Source organism: Leptonychotes weddellii, chromosome 2 (genome assembly GCF_054177405.1).
Source record: "Leptonychotes weddellii isolate Sample4059 chromosome 2, ASM5417740v2, whole genome shotgun sequence".
In the NCBI taxonomy this organism is placed as follows: Eukaryota; Metazoa; Chordata; class Mammalia; order Carnivora; family Phocidae; genus Leptonychotes; species Leptonychotes weddellii.
The window spans coordinates 39010590-39020461 of NC_138370.1; the positions used below are offsets into that span (position 1 = coordinate 39010590).

Consider the following 9872-nt stretch of genomic DNA (forward strand, 5'->3'; position numbering starts at 1 on the left):
CCCATGGGCAGCGTCTCAACAGTGATGTAGAATCGCCTCTTAAGAGCATAGAATGGAGAGCAATTTGAGACTGGGAAGCACTAAAAATAACCAGATAACTAGTACTAATTGATTTGGGGCGCATTTGGTTTAAGTGAAAGTGCTAGGGAGGGATTGTTTCGGAAAATCACTATAATTTTATGGGCCACTAAGTACATAGCCCTCCATGTCACTAATTATGCGAAACCCCTTCAGGGCAGCAGCTCCTGGCATTAGGATCTGGAGGGTTTTAGGAGCCGGACATGTTTGTCCACTTCCGAAGCACTTCTCCCGTGCTCTGTGAACCCCGATCTTAACTTCTGTCTTCCCAGCCATGCTTTCATGGAGGCACAGTCAGTGTGGTCGGGCCTGCGAGCCTGAGCGCACACTCTAGCGATGCTCCGGGTATCCTGCCTCTGCCTCGTTCAATCCCGATGCCAATTGTGCTCTTTACCCTGCGGTTTTTATGGCCGTATAACCAATGTTCTTCTCTCTGTAGGGGATTTTCCCTGAAACGTACATCCATTTGAAGGAGGCAACCGTGGAAGACCGAGGGTAAGTTCTAGTCCCGGAAAGACCCCTCAAAAATGGTGAACGTGTCAGATTATCATTAAAGAGTTTCTCGTGTACATTATTGCTCTCATCTCGTCAGTTGCACTTCTCACGGGCGAGAGAAGTGAATACAAACTTTTTTCCTGAGGTGAGTCCTTCTTTTGTAATTGCTCCTCTCTGGCACCCTTCCCCAGGATAGTAAAGACAGACCAATGAATGAATGGAGGGCCTTTGCCTTCCTCTTGCGCTACCTGCTCACTGGGTGTGCTCACGTACACATAAATGTGGGGCACTCTCGCTGGTAAGATCTCTGAGAGCCCCCAGTTTGGCAACCGTGAGTCACTGAAGCCGGCCTGGCTCAGCGAATTGCTCCTGTAGAGATGTGAAATGGGGTGGTCCAGGCTGGGCCAACGCCTTTGTTCCGTTGCAGGAGCGGTTTATTTTGAGAGTTGTATCGGTAAGCCCCTTCTTTTCTCACAGGCTTAGGTGTGATAAAGTTTGCTCAACGCATTTCCCCACAGTGGGTACCTTTTATTTCCAGCCGGATCAGCCCCACGCCCATCTTTGCGCTGTGGGGAGTATGACCCCTGTCAAGAAAAATAGTGATGATCAGCTCAGAGTAAAGTGAGCATCTGTCTGGTTCTCTTTAGGCAGCACGAGACCGTGATTCCTGGGGAGCTCCCGCTGGTGCAGGAGCTCACGTCGACGCTGCGAGAATGGGCTGTCATCTGGCGGAAGCTCTATGTGGTGAGCTTTCCCCCCGGGTCTTGAAGCTGGTCCATTGTTTCTGGGCTCTCGGCCTGTCTGTTCTGCTGCAAGGTGTCAGCAACACATTAGCTCTCTGCATGGAGTAAGGTGTATGTTAGCTGGACCGTACAAGGGCTGATAACCAGCGGATTCTCATTGTCCTGGAGTAGGGTCACTGATGACATGGGATGGTGGAAGAAACATCGGGACAGGCTCTTAGCCTTGACGTGTCTCCCGGTGAATAGGAATTTGTCAGTGTTTCACTACCCAGCCGCACGAGGACTCCCAGGAGGGCAGCATTCTTTACTTTAGCCAGCGTATCTTACAGACTCTGCAACTTGAGTGGTATTAAGCAGTGGTCTAAAGAGTCTTTCTTTTCAGGGGCAGCTCAAAGTACTGTGTCTTGCAACAACGGTTGGACCTCAGAACGCGAATAAGATACACCAGCTCAGTGGGAAATGACACGGGAACCAGCACGTTCCCTCCATGATAAACCATAATCACAAGTTGAGTGTAGGTTTGCAATTAGGAAAAGGTAGATCTGGCCTTTAATATTATCAGAGTGAAAACACCTGGGCAGCTGTCTTGCAAGAGGCCAGGAACGCTCCAAGTCCCCTGGCAGCCGCTCTTTCCTTGACATTGGAATGCACAAACACCTTTTTCTAAAGTTCCCTCTTTCCTAGGGGACTTGGAAGTAAGTAATCATCCCTAGGTCCTGCGTCTGTAAGCATCTTCCCCGGCTGACCAGGAATTCCCAGGAAGAAGGTATATTTTCTCCTTCGATGTGTGAATGAGTGCAGCGAGGGAGTAGACTAGACCCAATGGTCTGGAAGCCATTCTCTTTCCTTTATGTGACTTTGTTTATCTAGGTTTTCTTTTTTTCTTTTTTTTTTTTAAAGATTTTATTTATTTATTTGAGAGAGAGAGAATGAGAGAAAGAGAGAGCACATGAGAGGGGGGAGGGTCAGAGGGAGAAGCAGGCTCCCTGCCGAGCAGAGAGCCCGATGCGGGACTCGATCCAGGGACTCCAGGATCATGACCTGAGCCGAAGGCAGTCGCTTAACCAACTGAGCCACCCAGGCGCCCTATCTAGGTTTTCGTTCAGTCATGTGTTGATTCTTCATTTGAACGCTCAAAAGCCAATCTTAATAACTTATGGAGAACACCTTCCTCTATAGACGCTTAGTACCAAAAACAGTAATCAGAAGCTCATTCTAGCATGCCTTCCAAGAGTTAATGCAGGATTTCATTTCCATCCTGGGCTGTTGTTACCCATGATTGATCACAGCAGCAGAAATCACCAACCCGTTTGTTGGAAAAGCACGGGATTTTTCTCTGCCTGCCCATCTTTCAAGGCCTAATTCAAGTTCTTTCTTACTCATAATGTAGCTTCTAAACTCGGCAGTCCATAATGTTTCTTTCTGGACCATAGGAACACTTACTGCTGAGCCCATTTTCTGGCCCTTGGGGCATACTGCCTTGTAATGCAAGTGATCTTTTGATCTCTTTATGTGTAATTGAGGAGAGAGCTACCTGTAAGTTCTTAAATCATGAGGACAGACACGCTGTTTTCAGCCCTTTGGCCTACATCGATCATCTGGTATGTTTGTTGAAAGCACTCTTTGGTTCTGGTTAATTGATTGGTTAGCGGCAGATGCAACAAGTCTGATAGATGAGGAATGCATATACACGGAGAACTTCCTTAATGCATTCTCTCTGGAAATTGGTGAGTTGCGGAACATACCCGATAGTAAGGACTGGGAAATGAGATATTGAAAGTGGTAATGTTGGGGCACCTGGGTGGCTCAGTCGGTTAAGCGGCTGCCTTCCACTCTGGTCATGATTCCAGGGTATCCTCGCTCAGGGGGGAGCCTGCTTCTCCCTCTGCTTGTGCTTGCTCTCCCCCGTCCCACCCCCATGTCAAATAAATAAATAAAATCTTAAAAAAAAAAAAGAAAGAAAGAAATTGTAAACAAAAAATAAAAAAATTAAATAAAGCGGTAATGTTGGAGAGTGGAGAATATGGATGAGGTAGACTTTTCTTCTTGTTAAGACACAACTGTTCTCACTTCATTATCTCTGTCTTCCACAGTTCACAGGTGACTGTGCTCCGTCTACTATGGATAGAAATGAAAAATAAGTCAACCAGGGAAGAGGAAGCCTGATTCGTGAACTTAGGCTTCCAAAATCCCTTAGTAGTTAGGTGTGGGTAAGCGCAGGGTGAAGATTTCCTACGTGGGCATTTCACTATGTAATAGCAGAAATGGGTGGGTAGGAAGGAAGGAAGGAAGGAAGGAAGGAGGGAGGGAGGACCTCTGTCTTTTCTCAGAGAGCAGCACATTTCCCATCTTGATTTTGACAGCTAATCAAATAATCATTGTGTTAATTGTGAATATTTGAAAATGTCTGCTAGCCGCTATAGATGAGTAAAAGGCATTCATTGTGGGAATCTTAATCATTTGGTAGGGCTCAGCAATCTGCTTCTGCTTTTGATACATGCTTATTTATTAAAAAATAATCCACTTAAAAATGGGTTTGTTACTAATCATGACTTTCTCTGTTGTGTTCCTGTTCCTAAAATACTGACACTTAGCTTCAGGCAGAATTTCTGAACTTCTTTCTCAAAAATTTGCATCAAAGTAGCAAACCTCAAAATATTATGCTTCACTGGGTAAAAGGTAAAAGGACCCCAAATCTGTAGTTTTCACCCCCCAACACACGATTTTGTCAGTGTTTTTGTTTTCTGATTCTGTAAGTTTTCAGTTTGCGTAAAGATAAATACCAGTTTTACTAATCTACATCAGTACTTGTGTTTCTCTCATGCCTTTCCTCCCTCAGATTATGAGACCAGGTGTTCTGTTTGATATCTTTACTTTTTTTTTTTTTTTGAGAGGGAGAGAAAGAGTATACACATGCACACAAGTGGGGGAGGAGAGGCAGGTGTGTGGTAGGGGCAGAGGGACAGGGAGATAGAATCTCAAGCAGACTCTGCACTGAGCAGAGCCCCACACAGGGCTTGATCTCACGACCCTGAGATCATGACCCGAGCCGAAATCAAGAGTCGGACGCTTAACCGACTGAGCCACCCAAGCACCCCCTGTTTGATATCTTTCAGGACCCTTGTAGAGTCTTAGAACCTCCACAGTTCTCTACAACACATTTACTAGTTCTCTCCTTTTCAGTCTGTGCTCATGAGAAATGTATGTAGTGATCCAGAGCCTTATGTCAGAGGAAAATGCCATCCACTAACCAGTGTAAGCCCAGCCACGTAGACACAGGTAATTGTTCTAGACAGGAAAGATTTTGGATAGCTGGGATTTATTTTTAGCAGCCGCACTGTAACCTTGTGAAATAACCATAAATATATTTTAAAGGGGGGAGGAGTTCCTCAGGCTGAAGAGGGGAGAACCCACTCCTCCAAAGCAGAAAAAGAAATGATGACAACCCCCATGTGCCTTCTTCCCCTCTTTGTTATATTAGTATTATTTTGTCTCATTTAACTGTCTTGCTTGGTGATGTTGGCTTTATGCTTTTGGGAGGAAGCAGGCTGTAGAAGACAAACACTGGACTAGAAATTCGGGAGCTTGGTGCCTCATCAGGGCCCTGCCCTAGCTAGCTCTGTGGTCTTGGGCAAGTCACTTGATGTTCCCAGGCGTCGTCTGGATTCCGCCCCCGTGTGAAAGTGATGTAAACTCCGCCTTGTTGACTCCACGGGGTTGTGCGAGCATGAAGAGAGGTGCAGGCCAACAGAGCATCCAGGACTCTGCACATGGCATTCTTGCTGCCGTCTTAGCTTGAAACAGTAGCCTCTCTGGACATCCTTCTTCTGGGCAGCCTTGACTTGGCATCCCTCTGACCCAACTCGGAGTCTGTGAAGCTCACTTGTATGTGCCCCCTGCCCCCCCATCCAAGGCCACTTCCTTTGCCTTGTGTTATCATCTTAGGCGGAGTGGCCTTGAGCGCTCAGTAAGCAGGCTAAGTGTTTCTCACCGCAGATAGCAAGTCTCTTTCGTTTAGGCTCAAGTCCGGGAGGCATGGATCATTCCAGCAAAGAAAGGGGAAGCCTGCCAATGCAGAGTGCAGATTCACAGCAGTTTCTGTCTTTGTCTGTACTGCTCTTCCTCAGTTGGAGCCTGTTCAGTGGGTGTGTTTTCAGTGGTTGATCCAGAAAGGGGGAAACCTTATGAATGAGGAGGTGGTCGCCTTAGTGAAACGACAAGACTGTGGACACTGGGGTCAGACAGGTGGCAGGTTCTTAAAGTCTGGCTTGCTCCCTTACTTGGTATGTACTTTTATATTCAGAAAAAAATAGCAAACCCAGTAATAGTTACTGCAAACAAACAAACTAAAACAGAAAGAACTCAGATCCTGAAGGCAGGGATTTGGGTCCAGGGTATGCCTCCAAGCTGATTCTGCAGCCTGAGACAAGTCCTTTGACTCCTAAGTTGTACTTTCACCTAAAATGGTAACTGATATTATATATGCCCTGAACATTTGCTGTAAGGATTCAGTCAGATAATCTGGATAAAACTTCCAGGACAGTGCCTGGCGCTTTGTCATCAAGTTGTGACGGCCCCTGACTGTCCCCTTACAGCACTGCTTCATGTAAGAGCTCACTAATGGTAGGAAGTGTTAGAAGAACTAGATTGCACAGTGGAGTTCTGCCCCAAAGTTGTTTTTTGGGTGTGCCCTCCAGCTTGGGGCTGACTGGTGGGCTCCCTCCCAGCTCTGTGTGAATGTAACTGCCGTAGGTCAGTGGTTTATAAGTACTCTGCCCATTATTCTCTGCTGCCTCTCAGGATCATTTGTTCTGCCCAGCCTGGGAAAGTAGATCCAGTGAGCTGAACTCTGGCCTTCTTTCCTTTCTAGCAGCACATCTCCCTTGTTCCACGTGAGTTCCGCTGGCTGGAGGGGCGGATGCCTCTGCATTGATTTAGACATGATTGGACCAATGTAATACCCATATTTCCCTTCTCACTAACAACCCAGCTACACTTTTTGAATATGCACGAGTCCACATCCCACATTATAATATATTTTCTCAACCAATAATCAGGACTTGAAAACTGATGAATTAGAGTGTATTCGTGGGGACAGAAGGAGGAACATTTCTGAAAGTGGGACTGTGCTGGAAATTCTGAGATATTTGGTGATGTTAAACATACTCTATAACTTCTCAGCCTGAGATTTAACTCAATGCTCTTCGCCACCTTCCAATTGGAGAAATGGTTCAGTGAGTTTTGGCCAGCCAGGCTGTGTTGTTCATATAATTTTGGGAGACTAAATCTAATCCTTTTTCCTTACAGAAAAGAGATACGAGACAAGCCTGGTGTGGAAGGTGGTTAATATGTATTGCTGAATCAAGTGAACATAATTGCTAAAATGTAGTTCGTAGAATGGACTGATCTCCTCTCATTTATTTATTTTTTTAAAAAAGATGTATTCATGGGGCGCTCAGTCGTTAATCGTATGCCTTCGGCTCAGGTCATGATCCTGGGGTCCTGGGATCAAGCCGCACATCAGGCTCCCTGCTCAGTGGGAAGTCTGCTTCTCCCTCTCCCACTCCCCCTGCTTGTGTTCCTTCTCTCACTTTGTCTCTCTCTGTCAAATAAATAAATAAAATCTTAAAAAAAAAAAAAGATGTATTTATTAGAGAGAGAGCACATGCATGTGAGTAGGGGAGGGGCAGAATCCCAAGTAGGGAGAAACAGAATCCCAAGCAGACTCCCCGTTGAGCAGGGAGCCCCATGCAGGGCTCAGTCCCATGACCCTGTGATCATGACCTGAACTAAAGCCAAGGGTTGGACGCTCAACCGACTGAGCCACCCAGGCTCCCCTGATCTCCTCTCATTTAAAATTCACCAGTACAATAAAACCTTGAGCTAGTCTGTAGTTGTATAAAAATCTGGAGGGGAGAAAGTACCCATAACTGAGGTGTGGGTAGAGAACTTGCCAGACACTGTGGATCAATTGCCTTTCTTCTCATCCTTGCATATCCACGCAGATTAAAGCTACTCAAGTCTAATCTTTTTTGAAACTGGTGGTTATTACTGGCTGCTGGAGCATATGCTCTGAAGTGTAATTAAGCTGGTCTCATGGTTGGAAACCAGCGTCTGACTGCTTATTACCAGGGACAGAAAATTCCCATAGCAAACTTGGTCTTGTTGTCAGGGCATTCCATCTGTGAGTGGCAAGGCTTGGGCCTGGCTCTCTCGTGAGAGACAGGATGAGACGGGGGCGCAACCATGACGGGGCAGGGGGGCGCACTTTGGGTCTCTTTCCAGTTTTGTTTTACCCTGTCTTGGTTGCCTGCCTCTCAGGATTTCTTGCGCTACTTCCTGAGGCAAAAATTGTCTTAACTGGCATCTTTTCTTCAAAAATGAAGCCTTTGCTAGTCAGGCAAAGCCTCTTTCTGGAGAAGAGAAGAGGCACTAGGATGGGGAGGAGGGGTGTCAAGGGGCCACGCAGATTCCCTTTCCGCCAGAGTGCGGGGCGGGGGGCGGTGCAGCGTGAGGACACAGGAACCAGGACGCCACTCCAGACCCCAGGAGTTAGAGAAGGACAGGAGACTCCCTGCAGAGAGCTCTGCACAGGTGAAATTTGATATGGAGCCTCGAGCCTGTGCGCACATCGGGAGGGACAAGGTCAGAGTCAGATACAGTGAATCAGGAAGTTGCTTGCGGCAGTCATTAAGTTTAAGGTCTCAGACCCAGTCCTTTTGTTTTACAGATGGGCGAATCTCAGACGGAATGATTTGCCCAAAGTCATTTAGCAAGTTAATGAGAGAATGAGAGATAGAGACCAAGTCCCTGTAGTTGGTGTTCAGCCCTTTTGCCTCCTGCATGCAAGAGGAAAGGTTGGTGAACAGAGGAGATGGGGAGTACCAGAGAAAAGTCTTTTGACTGTCTTCTGCATTCTTTGGGAAAGTGAGGAATAGAATCCAGGTTTCTGACACCCAGGGAGGTGGTGCCATGTCCCAATGGTCTCTAGAATTTCTGCAATACTCATTGGAGGGCTTCTGTATCCCTCTTTGCCATTGCTGAAGGTAAAGCTATTTGTTTGGTTTTTTTCTTGTGACTTTGTTTTTATCTCTAGAAATTCTTAGAGAGAGAGAGTGCGCACACCATTCAGAATGGAAATGTAAAAAGTGAGACCTTTGAGATCTCCAAGTGGAAAAGAGGGAGAAATTCTAAGCAAGTGCAGGGATGCCTTTACTCTCTGGTGGGAGAATATTTAGATTTCTCTTGTTCATGTGGCTCTAACTGAAATTGAGACCAGAGTAGCATTTTACATTTGAACTGTCAAAATTTGTTTTTGAGTCGCACCTATGTCCCAGGATTGTGCTGACTTTGGCAGAGATGATCAAAGAGATCATTAAATAAATTCCCTGCCCTCTTAAACTATGTGACAGTGGCTGCTAGTGCAAAAAAGGTTGGGATTAATGGTAACAGAGAAGGTATTCTGCCACAGGCAGGCTTGGGCAGTGTAGGATTCAGAAAAGAAGACAGGAAGGGGGGCGTGACAGATGGAGACTCAGGTCCTTGGCTCAGGGTCTCGTGGGTGGGGGTGCTTGATTTTCTCCTCACCTGTCCTCATGTGCTTCCCCGGAAACCCGTGAAGTATCTGGATCCAGCTATTGCACAGAACATCCTACTTAGAACACTTTTAGAAATGTGGCAGTGAAATCCATTTCCTTAAAGTAATTGGCGAAATTGCTTCCTTTGGTGTATTCCAGCTTGTCTATTCAGAATTCACTTGGCACAGTGAATCAGAGAAGAATGGCTGTCTTCATCCTTCTTTTGGGGGGATCTTGGCAAAGAAGGCTGATATGAACAGGCAATAATTAAATTCCCTTGGATAGTGTCTAATATAATTGAGACCAAGAACTTGTGAACGTGTGCCACAAATAAAGCCCTGGTCTCTCAGAGGAGTCTGAGCTCCCTGCTTTCTTTTACTATAATATGAAGACTAATATCTTCATTAAAATTAGAAAACACTTAAAAAAAATCTAAGTAAGAGTAGACAAATTGGGGGCGCCTGGGTGGCTCAGTTGGTTAAGCGACTGCCTTCGGCTCAGGTCATGATCCTGGAGTCCCGGGATCGAGTCCCGCATCGGGCTCCCTGCTCGGCAGGGAGTCTGCCTCTCCCTCTGACCCTCCTCCCTCTCATGCTCTCTGTCTCTCATTCTCTCTCTCGCAAATAAATAAATAAAATCTAAAAAAAAAAAAAATTGTGTTTAAAAAAAAAAAAAGAGTAGACAAATTGGTTGCAAGAAAGAAAAAAAGATCCCCTTTCTGCCTAGCAGCTTTGAAAGGCAAAATTTTCTTTTTTTATAGTAATTATGGTAGCAAAACTTTATTTTTTTTTTTATTCTTATGTTAATCCCCATACATTACATCATTAGTTTTAGATGAAGTGTTCCATGATTCATTGTTTGTGCATAACACCCAGTGCTCCATGCAGAATGTGCCCTCCTCAATACCCACCACCAGGCTAACCCATCCTCCCACCCCCCTCCCCTCTAGAACCCTCAGTTTGTTTTTCAGAGTCCATCG

The 9872-nt window shown here is 45.9% G+C and overlaps 1 protein-coding gene across 1 annotated transcript in view; it reads left to right on the top strand.

Annotated features, from left to right (window-relative positions):
- The window catches only part of DOCK5 (dedicator of cytokinesis 5), a 200110-nt gene that overhangs the window by 77507 nt on the left and 112731 nt on the right, over positions 1-9872 (top strand). The window contains exons 4-5 of the mRNA XM_081812900.1: positions 518-573; positions 1221-1317. Coding sequence (XP_081669026.1) covers positions 518-573; positions 1221-1317 — 153 coding nt within the window. The remainder of the gene's footprint in view (positions 1-517; positions 574-1220; positions 1318-9872) is intronic.